The 22,974-nt window shown below is 39.4% G+C and overlaps 1 protein-coding gene across 1 annotated transcript; it reads right to left on the minus strand.

The window, feature by feature from the left end:
• Positions 1–516: 516 nt before the first annotated feature.
• Positions 517–17,726, minus strand: gar1 (GAR1 homolog, ribonucleoprotein). The gene is made up of 7 exons (XM_062999868.1): positions 17,650–17,726; positions 14,121–14,331; positions 9,220–9,374; positions 7,932–7,991; positions 7,334–7,448; positions 7,066–7,209; positions 517–997 (listed from the first exon to the last, which is right to left on the minus strand). Exons 2-7 carry the CDS (start codon positions 14,314–14,316, stop codon positions 987–989), a joined length of 681 nt encoding a protein of 226 aa, XP_062855938.1. The 5' UTR covers positions 14,317–14,331; positions 17,650–17,726; the 3' UTR covers positions 517–986.
• Positions 17,727–22,974: the final 5,248 nt, after the last annotated feature.

Below are 22,974 nucleotides of genomic sequence, written 5' to 3' on the forward strand. Positions count from 1 at the left end.
CTGTGATGCACTGTGTATTTTGACACCTTTCTATTAGAACCAGCATTAACTTTTTCAGCAATCTGAGCTACGGTAGCTCGTCTGTTGGATCAGACCCCACGTGCAACAATAAGCCTTGATTGCAACATGACCCTGTTGCCGGTTTTCCACTGTTTCTTCCTTGGACCACTTTTGATAGATACTGACCACTGCAGACCAGGAACACCCCACAAGAGCTGCAGTTTTGGAGATGCTCCGACCCAGTCATCTAGCCATCACAATTTGGCCCTTGTCAAACTCGCTCAAATCCTTACGCTTGCCCATTTTTCCTGCTTCGAACACATTAACTTAGAGGATAAAATGTTCACTTGCTGCCAAACATATCCCACCCACTAACAGGTGCCATGATGAAGAGGTGTTAATCACTTCACCTGTCAGTGGTCATAATGTTATGCCTAGTTGGTGTATGTAACTGCAGCATGTAATATGCAAAAACAGACATGAAAATGGACCTTTTAACATCACAAAATCAAAAAGTTTACGAACACCATAGATTTATTTACCATTAGCACTGTTTCCATGCTATTGTACATCAGGGAGTGAAGACATGTCTAATGATTTGAACACAGTTCCATCTGCCAAATGTTTACATGAACATACTACTCAACCCTGGGCATTGTGCATTTCATTTATAAAGGTTTTTACATAGCACACTGGTGTAACATCGATCCTAATTCAACCAACAAAGGGAAAACATGTCTAAAAGTCAGTGTCCCTCAGCCATAATTATGGAGACATTTAGACACACATTCAGGTCAATTGCAAACGTTTAGCATCAACTGATTACACATCTGAAAAAGTATACATTAAAAATAATAATAAAAAAAGAGGTTGAGCTGTATAGGAGGCAGTTAATTGTTGGTGCAGTGGTCCAACCTCCTGTAACTGCTTCTCTTTGTTTCATCTCCATAGAGGTTCTTCTTAGGCAAGAATAGTGCCATTTACTATCATCTTCCACCTAGAAAGCAAAAAGTGAAGAAGAAAAAGTACAAACTTAATTGAATGCTATTTTAAGTCATGTACTATACATGGAAATGTCCAGATTAATATAAACAGTAATCCTAATCATTAAGCGGGTGTTTCATCCGAGAAATAGTGTAATAGTGTTTGTGAAGGAATGTTTATTGTGAATGTTATGTTCCCCCTCATGTTGTCTACCAACACTGTTAACGGACTACCTGATTTCGCGGAAGAATGCTTTTTGTAAGTGTGTTTGTAAATAAAAACATTTATAAATTGAACATTGTTGTATTTAATTATATTTTATGTTGACCGCCGTTTTATAAAAGCAATAAGCCACTCCAGACTGTGCGTTACTGCTATGATTTTATCATGGGGAAAGACGTTTTAGGCACTCTGCTTCGCATGGCTTATTGCTTTATTTAATAATTCTGTCTAAAACTCAACTGGAGCCCACCTGTTGCTGTTGAAAGTGACTGAATTTAGTTTTGAAAAATAAGTCCAAAATAAGACCATTAACCCACAAACTAATCCATAAGAGACCACAATTTACACTTGTAAGGACAAAAACAAGCCATGAAGTGAAAGGAACTATGGATATCCACAATCAAATCTATCAAAGAATAGAGCTGAGCTAGGAAAAAAAACATTATGTAAGGATCTGAGTGTTTCACTGACCACAGTGTCCTTAATTTTGCAATGAAAGAAGCTTCACAGGAAAAACTCCAGGCTACAGGCTAGGAAATCATAATTGCGTATAAAATGAGAATCCACCAAAGGATCAATCTTTACAAGCAATGATGGATGACTTTAGAAGCTAATCGCTAATTAGTTTTACAAAAACGTTTAATACAAGATTGTACATAATTGTATCTTTCACCATCTACTGTGCTAAGTCACATTACAGTCTGCCACTGCATCAAGAAATGCAACCAGAAACGGTTACACAAAAAGAAATCTCTACTTTAATTCTAAACAGTGGAAATGTGTTCTGTCCACCGGTCAGCTTGTTTTTGTTAAAAGAAATGGATGTCAAGTCAAAGATGAAAAGGACCACCCAGACTTATCAGTAAGGTGCAAAAGGTGCAATCATCCTGATCATCCATGGCCTCATCCTGTACAGCTTCGTAAAAACAGAATGCAAGTGCTTGACCGGCCTGCCTGCAGTCCAGATCTGTCTTCAACTGAAAATATATGGTGCAGCATCTGAGCAGCTGAGTAGAATCTATTTATTAATTTATTGAGTTTTTTACGTCATGTTTTACACACTTTGATTACATTCATGACAGGACAGGTAGTTAGTGGTTGCACAAGATTAATCAGGTCACAAGTCAAACACAGTCATGGACAATTTTGTATCTCCAATTAACCTGACTGCATGTCTTTGGACTGTGGGAGGAAACAGAGGAAACCCACGCAGACATGAAGAGAACATGCAAACTTCACACAGAAAGGACCCAAAGCAACCCACCTGGGGATCGAACCCAGGACCTTCTTGCTGTGAGGCAACATTGCTACTCATTGAGCCACCCCTTCAGAAGAAAATTGATAATCCATTCAACAAGAACACTTCACAATGCAAGATTGCACATAATTGTGTCTTTCACCATTTATTGTGCCAACCCAGAAACCCTATACAGGCTCTGAAGTACTTGAGAAAACCACTGCCACTTTACTCAGGTCTGCCACTGCATCAGAAAATGCAACCTGAAACTGTTACACAAAGAGAAATCTCTACTTCAATTCTATGATGAAACGCTTTACAGTTCTCTGGGCCTGAGTTCATCTCAGATGGAGCAAAAGACAGTGGAAATGTGTCCTTTCCAGGGTTTAGCTTGTTTTTGTAACAAAATGGATGTTAAGCCAAAGATAAAAAGGACCATCCAGACTTATGAGTGAGGTGCGAAAGCCACTAACTGATCATGGTATGGGGATGGGTCATATGCATATGTGTAAAGGTACAGTGGGGCCAAAAAGTATTTAGTCAGCCACTGATTGAGCAAGTTCTCCTACTTAGAAAGATGAGAGAGGTCTGTAATTTTCATCATAGGTACACTTCAACTATGAGAGACAAAATGAGAAAAAAAAAAATCCAGGAAATCACATTGTAGGATTTTTAAAGAATTTATTTGTAAATTATGGTGGAAAATAAGTATTTGGTCACCCACAAACAAGCAAGATTTCTGGCTCTCACAGACCTATAACTTCTTCTTTAAGAAGCTCTTCTGTCCTCCACTCGTTACCTGTATTAATGGCACCTGTTTGACCTCGTTATCTGTATAAAAGACACCTGTCCACAGCCTCAAACAGTCAGACTCCAAACTCAACCATGACCAAGACCAAAGAGCTGTCGAAGGACACAAGGAAGAAAATTGTAGACCTGCACCAGGCTGGGACGAGTGAATCTACAATAGGCAAGCAGGTTGGTGTGAATAAATCAACTGTGGGAGCAATTGTAAGAAAATGGAAGACATACAAGACCATTGATAATCTCCCTCGATCTGGGGCCCCACGCAAGATCTCATCACGTGGGGTCAAAATGATCATGAGAACGGTGAGCAAAAATCCCAGAACTACACGGAGGGACCTGATGAATGACCTGCAGAGAGCTGGGACCAAAGTAACAAGGCTACCATCAGTAACACACTACGCAGAGAGGGACTCAATTCCTGCAGTGCCAGGCGTGTCCCCCTGCTTAAGCCAGTACATGTCCAGACCCGTCTGAAGTTTGCCAGAGAGCATATGGATGATCCAGAAGAGGATTGGGAGAATATCATGTGGTCAGATGAAACCAAAATGGAACTTTTTGGTAAAAACTCAACTCGTCGTGTTTGGAGGAAGAAGAATGCTGAGTTGCATCCCAAGAACACCATACCTACTGTGAAGCATGGGGGTGGAAACATCATGCTTTGGGGCTGTTTTTCTGCAAAGGGGACAGGACGACTGATCCGTGTTAAGGGAAGAATGAACGGGGCCATGTATCGTGAGATTTTAAGCCAAAACCTCCTTCCATCAGTGAGAGCATTGAAGATGGAACGTGGCTGGGTCTTCCAGCATGACAATGATCCCAAACACACCGCTCGGGCAATGAAAGAATGGCTCCGTAAAAAGCATTTCAAGGTCCTGGAGTGGCCTAGCCAGTCTCCAGACCTCAACCCCATAGAAAATTTGTGGAGTCCGTGTTGCCCAGCGACAGCCCCAAAACGTCACTGCTCTAGAGGAGATCTGCATGGAGGAATGGGCCAAAATACCAGCTACAGTGTGTGCAAACCTGGTGAGGACTTACAGGAAACGTTTGACCTCTGTCATTGCCAACAAAGGTTATGTTACAAAGTATTGAGTTGAACTTTTGTTATTGACCAAATACTTATTTTCCACCATAATTTACAAATAAATTATTAAAAAATCCTACAATGTGATTTCCTGGATTTTTTTTTCTCATTTTGTCTCTCATAGTTGAAGTGTACCTATGATGAAAATTACAGACCTCTCTCTCATCTTTCTAAGTAGGAGAACCTGCACAATCAGTGGCTGACTAAATACTTTTTGGCCCCACTGTACCATTGAGACAATATATTGGAATTTTTGAGAGACACGCGCTGTCATCAAGGTGATGTCTTTTCCCAGAACGTTCATGATTATTCCTGCAAGACGATGCCAGGCCTCATTCTGTACGACTTCGTCAAAACAGAATGCATGTGCTTAGCCTGCAGCTCAGATTTGTCTTTTCCTGAAAATGTATGGTACTCAGCATAACGAGTAGAACTAGAAGATGACGACCACGGACTGCTGAGCAGCTGAATTCTCATATCAAGCAAAAATGGTAATTCCACTTGCAAAACTGCACCACTTATAGGTTCTTTTTCCACCAAAAGAACCCTGGTTCTTGAACCGGTTCTGTTCAGGTTTCTTAGAACCTTGGTGGACCCGCGTTTCCACCAGTTTTTGGGTACCAAGCTGCGTAATCAATGGTGGGCGTTACTTAACGAAAGTTAAGAGTAACATGATGGTGGAGTGTGTAGATTATCTGCAAGCATGTGTGCTGATGTTACAGATGTTCATCTATTGGTGATAAGAAGACGTAGATGTGTTTGTCGCAGTTGTTGTTTTCTTTAGTTCACTGACGTGAGAAGCATTTTGCGCTTCGCTTTCACCGCGACTCTCGGCGCAAATAGCCGATTTGCTCAGCGCTCGGCTTGAGCGGTGAAACACTAAAGTTCCATGACAAACATCCAACTGTGTGAAATAACCATCAAATCCACTCTAAAATACAACATGTATCTGTGTTTAACTGGATTTACTTCACGTGTGGTGTTTCTGCAACTCGGGGTTCTGAATCTTCTCGGGAAAGTCGAAAAGCTTCATGTTAAAAATAAAGTGTAAAGTGGCTGAATGTACTAAAAGTACAACACAGAAACACTACATTTCTCACCGTTATTACTGGTTATAAGTGCTCTGTACTGCCCAAATTCATCGCTCACTGTTTTAGTATAATAAGCCACGTTCCACTTTATTTTTCACGTTAAGCGTCGTTCGTTCTGTCCGGGTCAAGTTTACCCACATCATATCACACAGTTCATCTTTTTAAAGGCGCTTTGAAAATATCAGCGGGATATCAGGTGAACTTTAAAAGATAAAAATGCAGCATTAAGCTCCATACGAGACACCAGCGAACACCATTGTTGCTGTCGCTATGCTGTACAACATGACACGCCCACCGATTACGTAACGGTTCGCGCAGAAAAACCAAGTATTCTGTGGTGCCAGATTGGCCCGCTAGTTTGCTGTCTGGAACCTCTTTTTTTCGGTGGAAACACGCGGAACCGGTTCAAAGTCAAGTTCGGGAACCGGAACGGGCTCCGTGCCGCGTCGGTGGAAAAGGGGTATTAGTGTCCACAATTCCCAATTATTTTAAAGTACAGTAATCCCTCGCTATATCGCGCTTCGACTTTTGCGGCTTCACTCTATCGTGGATTTTATTTGCAAGCATGTCTAAATATAAACCGCGGATTTCTGCTAGTGATGGGTCGGTCGCGAACGATCCGGCTCTAAGAGCCGGCTCTTTAAAGTGAACGATGGGATTCGTTTTTTTTTCTTCTTTTTTTTGTTAGTTTATTTTTTTCTGTTAAAGCCGCACGTGATTGGTCAAGATGCGTAGTGGCGTGCACAGACAGCGTGCACACGAACAGGAGAGAGAACTTGATAAAGTTCTGCAGACAAGGGGGGTGTGTTCGAAAAGCTAGCTCTCTCTCTACATTTTACGTCATCCTGTGCGCGCTCCCGATAAGGAGGCTGTTCAAACATGGCTGACGGTGCGGACACACGAATGGAGTTCTTTTCAAATGTAAATAAAATATTACTGATTTTTAACTTGTACCGAGTGTTTTTATTTGCAAGTTCGGGCTTGTCAGGAAATGTAACCATAATCGTTACATGAAGGGAAATGTTATATTGACGTTAGCATGCTGTGCTACCTCAATCCATTGGTTTTAATGACAAGATGCTAAAGCTGATGGAATCGGGTTATAAAAATAACCATATAAACACATGGTTTTTACTTCGCGGATTTTCACCGATCGAGGAGGGATTACTGTATCACTAATAGAAAAAGTGATGGAACACAGAGGTAAACACGCCTCTGTCCCAACTTTTTTGGATTGTGTTGCAGGGACCAAACTCTAAATGTGTTTATATTTACAAAATACAATGAAGTTGATCAGAGAAAATTTTGGAATTATTTTTCTATTTTTATCAGTTTATTGAAGTCAAGATCACAGATTGTTTTTGTGTTTTACAAAATGTCCCAACTTTTCTAGAAATAGGGATGAATTTACCCCAATTTTTGCTCACTGTCTGCCCCTGTGGGTTTACATTTATACTTCCCTACATCACTTCTACAGTATGTGTCATATGTTAGTAGGCATAAAGGTAAGAATACAATGTGTCTCGGACAAAGCTCATTCTTTTACCATAATTATACCTGCCTTATACTGTATACATGCATATACTGTAAAATCTGATATTTAATACATCTAGAAAACTCAAAATCACAAATACATTCCTCACCTCTGAAACCTCGGCCACCACCGCCTCCACGTCCACCTCTGAATCCTCCTCCTCTACCTCCTCCAAAACCACCTCCTCCAAAACCACCTCCTCCAAAACCACCACCTCCACGGCCTCCGCCTCCTCTGCCCCCGCGGAAGCCACCTGCACACACGGTAACAATGCTCATCAAGATGTGACTTTTACACTCACATAAAAAGCAAAATGCAGACTTGTACTACTTTCACCTTCCGAGGTCTAAGTAAGAAAACCCAGCTTGTGTTCTTACCTCCTCGTCCACCCCCTCTGCCCCCGCCTCTGCCACCTCGAGGAGGACCTTTCTCACCCGGTGGTCTCGGGAGGAACCTCTGGAGAGGCAGCAGCTTTGCTGGGTCAATGTAGAACTAAAGTACACAAGAAATATATAGGTTAAGCCTGTGACAACTAATTATAAAATACATTTTAGGACTTCCAGTCTGACGCAGCATGGAGTAGACATATTATCGGGGGTTTCTGCTAAACACTACATTAAAAGGGACTTGTACCCTGAATTGAAAAAAATAAACTGTTTATTTATTACCCTAACTTACATGCCTTCGGATTGTGGGAGGAAACCGGAGCGCCCAGAGAACACACACAGAGACATGGAGAGAACATGCAAATTCCACACAGAAAGGACCCGGACCGCTCCACTTAAGAATCAACCCCAGGACCTTCCGGCTGTGAAGCAACCAAGTTACACATCAAGCCATCATTCCACCCCCACCCCAATAAACTTTTGCAATTGACCTCACGTTGCTCTGACTTAAACATAATTGTACATTACAAGAATGAACATTGGGCAAAGCAGACAAATGTGCATAAACATTTCTGAATAAGGCTCCTACCTTCTGTAATTTCTTGAATGACGACGCCTTCATGTTATCTGACAATTTAACTGAAAAGTACTGCAGCAATTGTTAAGGAACAATAAGAAACAATGAATGATCTATTAAAACATCAAAATGCTCTAAGCATGTGGTTCATATAGGTTTTATTCCAAGTACCACCTATATATAAACACACCAAACTGTGCAATGATCATTTACCACCTCATTAAACGGTGCCAGCCAGATTAGCGTTTATCATGATTCTCCCTCAGCTCAAGTATGCTTTTACACCAACATTGCAGTCTGTATAATCATCAGATAATAAAGTGGCACAACCTGAGCCATTAACCAATGGTATGGTTGATTTCCAGCAAGAGATCTATTTATTTATTTATTTATTAGGATTTTACACACATTGATTACATTCATGACAGAACAGCAGTTACTCGTTACACAAGATTCATCAGTTCACAAGTTTAATGTCAAACACAGTCATGGTCAGGTAAAAACACACGCTAGTGCCCCCGAGCTGGGATCTCGAATACATCGTATCGAATCTCAGCTCTGCCATCTGGCTGGGCTGAGCTGCCACATATACAACGATTGGCCTGTTGTTCATATAGGGGTGGGGTATTAAGCCGGATCTCTGCTGGCTGATCGATGGCGTCTGCACAGAGGCGGGGAAAGAGTGCGAATAAGGGTGTGTCTCTCCGTACACAAGGCTGATTCGCATATATGCACTCGCCTAGTGTGGGTGACGAAACGCACACGGCTGCTGCCCATGTGTCGGAGGGGGCGTGGGTAGCTTCGTTCTCCTGAAATTAGAGCGGAGGTCGGCATTAGTGGAGAGGAAGCATGACCCAATCGGGCAATTGGACGTGCTAAAAAGTCGGGAGAAAGGGGGAAAAAATAAAATAGAAATATAAAAAAAAAACACAGTCATGGACAATTTTCTATCTCCAATTCACCTCACTTGCATGTCTGGACTGTGGGAGGAAACGGGAACTCCCAGAGGAAACCCACGCAGACACGGGGAGAACATGCAAACACCACAGAGAAAGACCATGGACCACCTGGGGATCGAACCCTGGACCTTCTTAAGGTGAGTCACCATGCTGCCCCCAGCAAGAGATAAAACCAATATTTTAAAGATATTTATAAGTAATTTTTCTAATTCATAAAAAATAGGCAACACAGTTAAGTGAGTCAATACCATGCAATCAATACATTAACGTGAGCTTACATATACCACAAGAATTCATGTAATTTAAAGTTTAAAAAATTGCTATAATCATAAAAAGGATACAAAGCCTCGAAGCTGGCCGAAGATCTCATCCACTTTACCAATCTGCTCTTTGTTCTCCAAGTACACAGGAGCGTTGAAATAGGGAACCTTGTTCTCTTCAGTCACACACTTACACACAATATCGTCCTCACATGGGTGGACGAACTCTCCCAGGGCTGCAAACAAAGCAGAAACATGTTTCTATTCTGCTACAAAGTGTGCAGCAAGAACATGATTTGGAGTGTATGCAGAGAATATATATTTAAGCATTATGGGATTTATTTGTAATTTTGTAATAGTGTTAAGTCGTTGAGTCAAAGTGGCACAGCAGATACAGGCGACTCAAAAGACAGTTGATGGACTACTATGCATAATTTCATGCAATTCTATTCTCTACCACCATATGACTCAATGCCAGAGATGGTAAAGCAAACTAATGTAGCTCAAACTTATTTAAAACGGACTAAAACTAGGGCTGGACGATATGGCTAAAATTTATATCACGATATAACTCGGTCGATACGATATAATTCTGATATCGACATGAATAATACAAATGTCAGAAAAACTGCCAAAAACACCAAAATTGGATGGTGGTACCTGCAAACCTCTTTTCTGGTTTCTGGCAAGAAATACAAGCTGAATACACCACTGAATTAGTCCTTCATCTCTTATCAGCTATTTCGTCTGCTTCTTTTTCAACTGTGGACAGTGGCGGAGCCAGACAGTTTTCATACAGGTGGCCAGACTGAGACCATTGCTCACACAGGGGTGGCACAGAAACTGTCTGATACCTTATTTTTGTATGTGGCTAGTGGCTGTTGATCTAGTAGTGTTTTGGTCACTCACTCGTTTACCTATACAGGCAGTGAGTGTCATGTAGAATTACATCAAGCCTAGCATAATAAGCTTTTTATTTTTTCTCATTTTCCCTGTGAAAAACTAAAATATAGCCTATAACCATAACAGAATTTCAAAGATATTTCTTTGCAATACTTGATCATTTGATTGTTTGATTGCAAACTTGTGTGTACTGATGACTCATTTGAACCCCAGAACATGCTTGTGTGAATGCATGGAAAACAAATTTTAATTTTCTTTCAAGAATATGATACATTCTGACCAACATTATTAAGCCAATCAGCATTGAAAATGGACTTTACCTGTAATAGCCTTCTACAATGCTGGGGCTTCTTAAAACTGAATATTCTCTTTTCAATAGAAGTGTTATTTAAATGCTATTAAATTGTTTTTGAAAAAAAACCCGCCCAATTAGGAGGAAAACAGCCCAATCTGGCAACAGTGGAACGCGAATATCCTGTTGGTGCCTTTATTCGTAGCGCGCCACAACTAATAAGAAGTAGTAGTAATAACTGGTATTAGTACTCAGTACTAGTACTTTTTCTGTAATTGTGTTGGTGGTTGACATTTATGTTGTGTGTAACTGCACTGTTTTGATGGAGAACTACTCGCTTGAGGTGCGCTGTTGAATTGCGTCCCTGTGGGAACACCTGCGAGCAGAAATGCTTCCGCAAAAAAGTAACACGGGCAAAGCGCACTGATGTATGCATATCGATCGAATTTGTTTAAAAATCATATCACCGTTATTAAAACATTTTCTAGCACGATATATATCGATATCGAATTATTGTCCAGCACTAACTAAAACTGAACCTAAATGCAACATAATTAATAGTCATCATTCTCTTCTGAAAAAATGCAGTGTAACTGTGCATCCAACACTCCAGCTATAATTCCAAATAGACTACTAAAACTCAGTAGCTAGGGTAATTTTAGGGTACCAAAAATGTTCCTTTCTCACTGGTGACCAATCACAGCCCAGGGTTTTGGGGGCATCTGGGATGAACCATCACACTAGGGTTGGGCGATATTGCCGATTTTCATACCGTCTTCAGGAAATACCGCGGTATACGGTATTACCGCGGGGGATTTAACAATCTGAACGTCAAACATTGCTTATCTTGTCTGATCTATAATAAATGCGCATAAGTATAAATGCATGTGTATCAATTACACTTTAACACAAACATTAACACATAACATTTTGGCATTGTAATCTCTCTCTGCCCACACAAAACAGAATAATAGCAGGCTAAACACTTCAATATATTTAAAAAGTTAACTGCTTACTTTATAGTTACAGATATTTCTTAAAAGTGTATGAACGTGTACGATTAGTTATGCCTGTAATCCAGAATTAAGTTCTATACCGTAACAAAAAATATGAATGTAAATGTTCATGTTGCGATGACGGTGATGTAAAATAATGTTAAAATAATTCAAAGTCCAAACATTTGAGTGGTTAACGAGAACGCTACTTTACATGTCACACAAGCTCAGTGCAAAACACGAACACGGAAACGGTACAAATCCAATCTCTTCCCTACACACTCGCTTCCTACGCCCTATAGTGCACATAACATTCTTAAAGGGCCAGACAATATATTTTATAATTCACATTACCCGACAGGTGAGACATTCTTTTTTCTTAATATAGCACTTTTATTTAGGAAAAAATAGTTCTTACATAGGCAGGAAAATCTATGGCAGACAAGAGTCAGAACAGCGGATTGGATTGGGCGTAACGTTATTATTACTGTTTGCTCCTTTTTCTCAACACTTGTGCTCGATTTACACTGAAGATATATTTAGTAAATAAGTACATGTCCGCGCATGCACGCGCTTGTGTTCATTTCCGGTTGAACTGATAAAAAATGTTGATTTTGAAAAATTAAAAGACGAGCCGTTTTTCAGTTTCTGCTTGTTAGCTCACAGCTAACGCTAGCCAGTGTGGCTCTTCACTCGTCTCTCTGTGTTATCACCCCACAGCCAATCAGTGAGCTCCAACCGCCTACCCCTCCCACCCCTCCCTCACTGTGGATGCGCGCATGTCCTAAAGTCTCAGTTATCAAGGTAAACCTGAAGCAGAAATTTGGCACTTCACAATTAAAAAATACCGTCACCATTTTTGAATACCGTCACCATTTTTGAATACCGCGGTATACGGTAATATCGTCATACGCCCAACCCTACATCACACAGCTGAAAGCAGCTAACCTAATGCAAGTCTAAAAGCCAGGGTCTGTATGGGGCTGTGTCAGTACCTATGGCAAAGGTAATTTACACTTCTGTGATGGCAGCATTAATGCAGAAAAGTATGTTAAGAATTTAGAGCAAAATATGCTGCCTTCAAGAAGACATCTTCTCCGAGGGACGTCCATGCATTTTTCAACAAGATAATGCAAAACCACATGCTGCACACATTACAAAGGCATGGCTGTGGAGGAAGAGGGTACGGGTACGGGTACTGGACTGGCCTGCCACAGAGCTGACCAGTCCCCAATAGAGAATGTGTGGAGATTTTTAATACAGAAAATGTAACAACACCGTACTGTGGCACACCTTAGAACATGTTTGCCAAACAATAGGACTAATTAACACCTTTATAACCTTTATTGCTTGGTATCCTGGTTGACAAAAATGTCTTTTAAGTGTGGTGAGAAGGAACGGCAACATTACAAAGTGGTAAATGCTTAACCATTCCAACTTTTTTGGAATGTGTTGCAGGCCTGGGAACGGGCGTACTTTAACAAATAAAATGAAGCCGACCATGAAATATCTTGGGTTTATACTGTCTGGATTTATACTGCAGATGGGGGTATAAAGACCCCATATTAAGGACATGTATGTCATAGTGGTCAAACAATCCTAATTGTTTTTGCAATTGTCCTGTGACCAAGTACAACGCTCACACATCAGTTTCGCTTTTTTTACTTTTACTAGTTCTAAAATTAATGTGCACCTGGTATGCGCACACATTTTGCATGACACAACAGTTAGACAATTCGTGCTGTGCGTGCAAGCTTAAGAGGTGTTAAATTGCTGCTCAGTCAACTTTGATTAGTGCACAGGATTCTCCCTAGGTGGCTCTTTTTAAACATTTATTTTAGTCAAGAGCATTAATCAAACAATGACTTGTCATTTCACTTAATCTTTATATTTTATTGTTAAAAAAAAGCAAGTATGAAAGACATGACTTGCACCCATTTTCTGTCCTATTTTTTTTTTTATTTTCATTTTTTTTTTTTTTTTTTTTTTACCCCTTTTTCTCCCCTTTTAGCGCATCCAATTGTTCAATTAGCATCGTGCTTCCTCTCTGTCTATGCCGAACCCTGCCCTGACGGAGGTGATTGAAGCTAACCCGTATCCCCTCCGAAACACGAGCAGCAGCCAGATGCATCTTTGCCACCCACACATTGACGAGTTTGGCGCCACCTAGCGTTGCATGCGGAGAGACACACCCTAAGGGCACCCCCTCCCATCTCTGTGCAAGCGCCTCCAATCAGCCGGCAGAGAACTCAATCGCATTCTGACAGAGAGAGACCCACATCCGGTTCTTTGTCCCACCCCCCACATGAGCAACCGGCCAATCGTTGCTCATATAGCCACTCAGCTTCGAACCGGTAAAGCAAGGCTGGATTCGATACGACGCTTCTCAGAATCCAGCCCTGGTTGCAGCGCGTTTCTTTTTACCGCTGCGCCACCTGAGCGGCTTTTCTGTCCTATTTTAAATGTGTTAAATTCATCCAAAGAATATATATACATGATCAGGCATAACATTAAAACCAGCTTCTTGTTTCTACACTCACTGTCCATTTTATCAGCTCCACTTACCATATAGAAGCACTTTGTAGTTCTACAATTACTGACCTCGGTGTTTTGTTATTTCGCCAAAAGTATCGTTATGGCAAAAATAACCTGAAATATCGTGATATTATTTTAGGGCCATATCGCCCACCCCTAATCACTGCACACATTTTGCTATTAAAGTATAACACTGCAACTGAACACATTTGACACCCGACAATCAGCAGATCTGTATTCAAGTGTTCATCTCTTACCGACAACATATTCTGGAGGCCCAAAGTCCTGCTGTCTGTTAAAACCTCCTCTGCCACCTCCTCGTCCTCCAAAACCTCCCCTACCTCCACCGCCTCTACCGAATCCACCCCCTCCTCGGCCGAATCCACCCCCTCCTCTGCCGAATCCACCACCTCCTCCACGTCCTCCTCTTCCACCACCTCCACGGAAAGACATGTTCGAGCAACAGATCTGTGACATAAACAGCGAGAAAGCAAAATATTTATCATCGGAAGCAATAATAATTCATAACACTGAGACTTGCAAATTGTCAAATCAAAAGCTGTCTTTGAACAACGCTAAAATTGACCATGGCCACACCCATCCTCTGTCTAAAATCCACCCCAAAAACTGGATAGGTTTAACCTAATACACAAGTGAAACCTTTTCAAATTTAACAAACATCTTGAAAGTGAACATAAAAAAAAGATAGACTAAGACCCTTTTCTCAGTTCTCTTAGAGGTGTTTTAATTAAAAGTATCCTTGCTCATGTCTCAGAGATTTCTAATGTCATTAGAGAGTTCTAATGCTGCAGTGCAATCTAAAATTAATCCGTTTTTTTTTTAAATCCAACTTAAACACTTTTTTGATTTCCTGGCTGCACCTAATAAGGTATCTAATACCCTGCATAGTGTGTAAACATCTAGAGGTGCACTTGTCAGACGGTTTCTTCTGGTAATACTGTTTATCTATCATAACTTTGAGCGCTGCCTTCAGGATTGGCTACTACAATTCAAAGTTTGCTTCTTGATCAAACACTTAATAACCCTTGATCAAACACTTAATAACGGTGTCAGATTGAATATTAACCAATAAGCTACCACTGTCCTTAATTTTTTCTTGGTCCTGGATCTCAACCCAATTGACAGCTTTGACTAAATGAGCACAAATGACCACAGACACATTCCAAAACCTTGTGAACCATTACAGAAAAGTGACTGTTAGAGTCAAAATGTAGAAGACAACTCTGCTTAATAACTTAAGCTTAATAAGACATGATTTAAAACAGTTTAATGGCATTCCAGCATTCAGTACACATCTGTACTTGTAACAGAGGGTCCAAGACGACACTTGGGGACAGTGCACTAATATTATAAAAATAATTTTAAATGTGAGTTTTTTGGCTCATAGAAAAATATCTCTACATTAGTTTACAAGAATGTTATTCATCAACCTCTATATAAGGCTGTATTTAGATTGGTTGGCATCAACATCACGTAACATCTATTTATTCACAATATTGCAGATCTGTTACATTTACAACATAACACGGTGTCTGTTTTCGTGTGGAGAAAAGTTTAAGATCTTTACCCAGTGGCGTTGAGTTTACAAGTTTCAAGGTATTCTTTCACCTTAAAAATGTATGGGAAACCAGTTAATGCGTTCCATGGTCCTGTAAAACTGCATATACTGTATTGTAGGCTAATGTAAAATAACACGAGAATGTGCCTTTACTGAACAGAATACGGCACAAAGCTTAACTTGACTTATTGTACTAAAACGAGTGATGAATTTCATTCGTGGAGAGAACTTATGAATAATAATAATAATAATTAAGAGAAGTTTAGTTTTCCTATGTCGTTCTTTTAATATTTTAAGTCACATTACGTTTTTTTCAAACAATAAGCGTTTTAGACTCTTGAAAAAAGCTGATCCTTACAATTTCTCAGAACCCTGAGCTATAATACAAATTTAAAAGTAAAACAGGAGGACAATCCAGCTAAGCACAGACACATATGGACGCTTGCAGACTAGATTTGACGGTTATTCCACACAAACGCAGATTCGTTTCATATGCACACTTCGATGACGTCTTACTGCACCGCTCCAGCCAAGCACTGAACAAAGTGGCTGTTCATTACTAATTTGAAATTAGATGTAATTTTAAAAAGGCTGAACACGTTGAGTTTAAGGTACAAATTTCTCCACAAAGGGAGTCGAGTTTCAAAGAATTTGAGTTTAGGGGATGTCAAGTAACAAGGTACCACTGTACATTCTGACAACCGTACCATCTATTTGGTGCCGTTATAAATTGTTGGGCCACATTTTGGAAACAGCTTTTCAATGTGCATGTGAGAACTGTTATATTTTTCAGCTAGTATGACCAGTTTGGCTGTTTTTCTTAAGATTTAGATCTCAGATAAGTCAAAAGCTATAAAATAGTTTTAAAATAAAATGTAACCAGATCATTTAAAGCTTGTAATGCTATTAGATAACACAACGCTTTTATTAAGGAGTTGGACTTCAAGTTTAGATAGATACAACTTTGTCATTGCTCAGTACAAGTATAAGGCAACAAAATGCAGTTAGCATCTACCACAAGTGCATTGTGCAAGAAAACATATCAATTAACGTATATAACTATGATTAATATAATAATTATGACTATAGCTATTTACATATGGCATTACATCTATATACAGAGTACAATATACATAATAGTAATAATAATAAGCATAAGAAAGGGATTAACTAGGTATGCATTATAATAACAATAACAATGTGTTAAATAAAAAACTATAACTATATAACTGATTATATGCTAATTGATTATTAATATTGGGGTACATAATTGAGCAGATATGTATAAGAATGAAAGTTAAATTACATAAGTGTATGACATAAGTAAAGTATTGATATAAGTATGGTGATTAAAGGTGGGTAATAACATGATACATGTTCTCTGAACGTTTATTTCATTACCTGTTTTTTTATTTATGTAATCAAATTTACTTTGAAGCATATTTTGAATTATTAACACTTAAAAAGCAAAATGTACTTGTATTTAACATAATTTATTTATTTAATAGGATTTTAACATCATGTTTTACACTTTGGTTACATTCATGACAGGAACGGTAGTTACTCAAGATTCATCAGTTCACAAGGTTATATCGAACACAGTCATGGACAATTTTGTATCTCCAATTCACCTCACTTGCATGTTTTTGGACTGTGGGAGGAAACCGGAGCACCCAGAGGAAACCCACACAGACACGTGGAAAACCTGCAAACTCCACACAGAAAGGACCCGGACCGCCCCACCTGGGGGTCGAACCCAAAATAAATAACGAATATTGGGATTTAACAATGTGGCGTTAAAGAAACACTGAAAGGTTGCAAAACAGTTCATTCATGGTTATTGTGACAATACAGAACGACACCCATAAAGACTTTAATTTTGATGTTCTTACAGCGTTACTTAATAGTGTAGTCTTAACATTCTCTTTACTTTCCCTGTCCTTGTTTAGTTACACTTTAACAGCCGAATCTATTCTGCACGAAAACAACCACCTTTGGTGAATATCTAAGTTTAAAGTAACCAATAACGTATTTAAAAATAAATAACTAAGAAAGTATATTAGCTCAAAAAAGCTTTAAAAGTGCTAAAAGCAACAGCATTTTTTAACAGCTACACGATTGCATTGTATCTTTTCAAAACTTACAGCGCACAGAATTTTGCAAAGAAAACCACTTTTAAAAATAAAACCACAAACAATCGAACAAACCTGATTAGAAGTTTAAAACAGTTGCTGCTTGCGATCGACCTGCTGCCTTCAGTGTACACGCTGCTGCAAACACATGGCCACCGATGCCGGAAACGTGACGCTGCCGTAAACAAACGTAGCTGTCGTAAAAAGTCTCGAAATACGTGTTCACTACATGGGGAAGTAACACACTGAGCACCTTACAGACGTCCCAAGTTGCAAAAACTCATTTCAGGGAGGTTTATTATGTAAACATATATGTAATTTACATTTATACAAAATTCTTTTGGTTAGTGGGGGGTCCAGTGCGTGTTCCTTTCGATTGATGGGTTACAGTCTGTTTGCCCACCTGTCTGTCCATCTGTATTGTAGCTGAAGCACCAACAATAACCCACTTGTTCAGCAGATTGAATCTTATATAATTACCCTAATTATATTACTAGCTAAATATTATATTCATGAAACTAAAAATTGCCAAATTTTATTTCTTTTATAAATGTTGATTTAAAATATATATTTGCAAACAGTAAATTCCTTGAGCCACTCTTTGAACGACTAGATTGTTCACTGTCTTTAAGCACTTCAGATTTACATAAAAACACATTTTCTCAGGAGGATTTTATTTAATTGTCTCTTTTATTTTATATTTACGGAGCCCCTGAAGGGACATGGTGGGGTTTTTTTTAAGTAAAAAAAAAAATAAAATAAGTATAAGTGGTGAGCAACAGATCAGATGAGCACTTTCTTGCACTCGGTTGAGAACCATCTTGCAGTTATAATCTATCTGAATGGATATTGGCGAGTTTATTGATCTTCATTTTCAGCTAGCTCTCAAATATAAAGACAATATTTATTCTTGCCAGTCGTCATGGATATACAGTATTATCACTGAGAGACATTTAAAATGCATTTTAAAAACGAAGGGTTTATTTAGTCGAAAGAACTACAGCAACTTTGTCACTGGTGCGCACCACTTAGTATATGGTGCGCATCACTTATAGACATAGTATTTGGTGCGCACCACTTAGTAACTGGTGGGCATCACTTAGTATCTGGTGTGTACCACTTAGTATCTAGTGCGTACCACTTAGTATCTGGTGTGCACCACTTAGTATCTGGTGTGTACCACTTAGTATCTGGTGTGTACCACTTAGTATCTGGTGTGTACCACTTAGTATCTGGTGTGCACCACTTAGTATCTGGTGTGTACCACTTAGTATCTGGTGTGTACCACTTAGTATCTGGTGTGTACCACTTAGTATCTGGTGCGTACCACTTAGTATCTGGTGCGTACCACTTAGTATCTGGTGTGCACCACTTAGTATCTGGTGTGTACCACTTAGTATCTGGTGTGTACCACTTAGAATCTGGTGTGTACCACTTAGTATCTGGTGCACGCCACATAGTAACTGGTGCGTACCACTTAGTATCTGGTGCACACCACATACAGTACATTTAGGCCCAGAAATATTTGGACAGTGACACAAGTTTTGGCATTTTAGCTGTTTACCAAAACATATCCAAGATACAGTTATATAATCAATATGGGCTTAAAGTGCAGACTCTCAGCTTTAATTTGAGGTATTCACATCCTAATTGGAGAAATGGTTTAGTAATTACGGCTCTTTAATATGTAGCTGCCTCTTTTTCAAGAGACCAAAAGTAATTGGACAATTATTTCAAAAGCTATTTCATGGGCTGCATGGGCAGTTCCCTCGTTAATCCATCATCAGTTCACCACAAGGTACAAACCATTAATCCGCCTCAAAAATAGAAAAGCCAGATTATACTTTGCCAAAAAACATCTAAAGAAGCCAGCCCAGTTCTGGAACAGCATTCTTTGGACAGATGAAACTAAGATCAACCTGTACCAGAATGATGGGAAGAAGAAAGTATGGAGATGGCTTGGAATGGCTCATGAACCAAAGCACACCACATCCTCTGTAAAACATGGTGGAGGCAGTGCAGTGTGATGGCATGGGCATGCATGGCTTACAATGGAACTGGGTCACTATTGTTTACTGATGATGTGACAGAAGACAGAAGCAGCCGGATGAATTCTGAAGTGTACAGGGATATACTTTCTGCTTAGATTCAACCAAATGCAGCAAAGTTGATTGGACGGCGCTTCACAGTACAGATGGAAAATGAACCGAAGCATACTGCGAAAGCAACCCAGAAGTTTTTAAAGGCAAAAAGTGGAATATTCTGCAATGGCTGAGTCAATCACCAGATCTCAACCCGATTGAACATGCATTTTACTTGCTTAAGACAAAACTTAAGGCAGAAAGACCCACAAACAAGCAACAACTGAAGACAGCTGCAGTAAAGGCCTGGCAAAGCATCACAAAGGAGGAAACCCAGCGTTTGGTGATGTTCATGGGTTCCAAACTTCAGACAGCCATTGCCTGCAAAGGATTCTCAACAAAGTATTAAAAATGAACATTTTATTTATGGTATTTGTCCAATTACTTTTGAGCCCCTGAAATGAGGAGGCTTTGTAGAAGAATGGTTGCAATTTGTAAACGTTTCATAGGATATTTTTGTTCAACCCCTTGAATTAAACCTGAAAGTCTACACTTCAATTGCATCTCAGTTGTTTAATTTCAAATCCAATATGGTGGCATGCAGAGCCCAAATCATGAAGATTGTGTCACTGTCCAAATATTTCTGGGCCTAACTGTAGAATCTGGTGCGTACCACTTAGTATCTGGTGCGTATCACTTATTAACTGGCGTGCACCACTTAGTATCCGGTGCATACCACTTAGTATCTGGTGCGCACCACTTAGTACCCGATGCGTACCACTTAGTATCTGGTGCGTACCACCAGTGATGACATAGTTACCTTTAAAAAGTAACTTAGTTACTTTATTGATTACTTGATTTTAAAAGTAACTTAGTTACTTTATTGATTACTTGATTTTAAAAGTAACTAAGTTAGATTACAAGTTACTTTATTAGTTACATTCAGCAGCTGCCGTAATGCAACTGGAGCTGCGTAGGCGATTAAAGCGGAATAAGAAACAAGAAAGACGCGGAAAAGTAAGTCCTCTGTTCACAAGTGTAAGTAAGATAAATAAAATAAAATTTTTAAAGACAAATAAATAACAAAAAGACGATAAATATCCAAAATTTTGGCGAGTGGGGTTTGTAATGAGTCTGTAACTATGGTGATATTACGTCATCACGTCCCCACGTGTAGTACGTAGCGGTGTTGTGTGCATACTGCACACTTCTGTACTGAAAGTATGTACTTCTTTACCGGCCGAGTAGTGCATACTTCCTCCAATCTAGTGCATACTCTGTAAGTATGCGATTTCGGACGCAGCTTGTGACTTAATTGTCACATAGGCCAGTATCTGGTGTGTACCACTTAGTATTCGGTGCGTACCACTTAGTATCTGGTGTGTACCACTTAGTATCTGGTGTGTACCACTTAGTATCTGGTGTGTACCACTTAGTATCCGGTGTGCACCACTTAGTATCTGGTGTGTACCACTTAGTATCTGGTGTGTACCACTTAGTATCTGGTGTGTACCACTTAGTATCCGGTGTGCACCACTTAGTATCTGGTGTGTACCACTTAGTATCTAGTATCTGGTGTGTACCACTTAGTATTCGGTGCGTACAACTTAGTATCTGGTGTGTACCACTTAGTATCTGGTGTGTACCACTTAGTCTGTAACTATGGTGATATTACGTCATCACGTCCCCACGTGTAGTACGTAGCGGTGTTGTGTGCATACTGCACACTTCTGTACTGAAAGTATGTACTTCTTTACCGGCCGAGTAGTGCATACTACCTCCAATCTAGTGCATACTCTGTAAGTATGCGATTTCGGACGCAGCTTGTGACTTAATTGTCGCATAGGCCAGACGTCACTCCCCGAGTTGCAAAAATAGTAACGCACAGTAACTTTGATAAGTAACTTTAATCTGATTACTGGATTGGAAATAGTAACTCGTTAGATTACTTGTTACTGAAAAATTTGGTCAGATTAGAGTAACGCGTTACTAAGTAACTTACTTAGTATCCGGTGTGTACCACTTAGTATCTGGTGTGTGCCACCACTTAGTATCTGGTGTGTACCACCACTTAGTATACGGTGCGTATCACTTAGTATCCGGTGCGTACCACTTAGTATCCGGTGTGTACCACTTAGTATCTGGTGCTCTCCACTTTTTTACTTAACATATTTTTTAAGGTTTCAAATATAAAAACAACATTTATTCTTGCCAGTCGTCATGGATATATTATCACTGAGAGACATTTAAAATGCATTTTAAAAACGAAGGTTTTTTTCGTCTAAGGAACTACAGCAACTTAGTATCTGGTTCGCACCACTTTTTTACTTTTTTTTTTACTTCAAAAATTGTTTTTACTTGTTGAACATATACTGTTTTTGTTGCATTCATGTTAAATTATATTTTTGGAAATATGTTCATATATATTAATTGTACTGTTATGTTTACTGTATACTGTTTAATAAAATCATTGAGAAAGTAATTTAATTAAATATATCAGTTTAAACAAAGTCAAATAGCTATTTCTAAGACTATTCACTAAAACTCACTAAGACAATCTCTTTGCCTCAGAAAAAGTCTGTGTTCATCATTTCAATATATTTAAAAAACACTTGTAAATGTATCACATTAAAAGAAGAAATAATGGGAAAGGAAAGAATGGGTGGATGGGTGAATTATGAGGCTAGACTTGGCTGTTTGATCCAACAGGGGTCAGTAAAGCTCCACCCCTGAATGAAGTCTCAGAAAAGGCTTCAACTCCTACGCATCTGCTCCAGCTACTTCTGAATTCAGATCAGGGGATGCTCAGCTACATGGAGTCCACACAGGAGGAGACCATATCTGTAAATAGCAGCCAAGTTCTTATCCCTTCTTCTGATCTTCTTTCTTGGAGTACCGTTTCTCGATTTTTTAGCTTTTCCCTAATGTCTCTGGCAACTGTCAGCACACAGCGTGGAGAGAGAGAGTGAGAGAGAGAGAGAGAGAGAGAGAAGAGAGAGAGAGAGAGAGAGAGAGAGAGAGAGAGAGAGAGAAAATAAAGGATAATAAAGTGAGTAGGAGAGGGAGAGTGAGCTAGTAAAAGATAGATAGAGAAAAATAATTAGGAATGAGAAAGTCAGGTGGAAAAGAGAGTCTGAGAGACAAAAAGAGTGAGAAGAGGGAGCATGTCAGATTGAACATGTGAGACAAAGTGAGAGCAAGTATATAATACTAATTATAATGACAGCAAGAAATAATTAATTACTTATTAATCAAATGGTCATGTAAATATCATATTCCACTGACTAAAACTGGAGTATAGCTGTCCATCGATTTTCGT

The sequence above is a fragment of the Trichomycterus rosablanca genome, chromosome 8, assembly GCF_030014385.1.
Source record: "Trichomycterus rosablanca isolate fTriRos1 chromosome 8, fTriRos1.hap1, whole genome shotgun sequence".
Classification (NCBI taxonomy): Eukaryota; Metazoa; Chordata; class Actinopteri; order Siluriformes; family Trichomycteridae; genus Trichomycterus; species Trichomycterus rosablanca.

What these genes read in the sequence shown, in the direction of transcription:
- gar1 (XM_062999868.1), bottom strand. Translation starts at nt 14,316, where the DNA reads ATGTCTTTCCGTGGAGGTGGTGGAAGAGGAGGACGTGGAGGAGGTGGT. An exon ending in GCCTCCAGAATATGTTGTCG is followed by an intron (nt 9,375 to 14,120) that starts GTAAGAGATGAA and finishes CTTTGTTTGCAG; the next exon opens with CCCTGGGAGAGTTCGTCCAC. An exon ending in TCGGCCAGCTTCGAGGCTTT is followed by an intron (nt 7,992 to 9,219) that starts GTATCCTTTTTA and finishes CAATTGCTGCAG; the next exon opens with TACTTTTCAGTTAAATTGTC.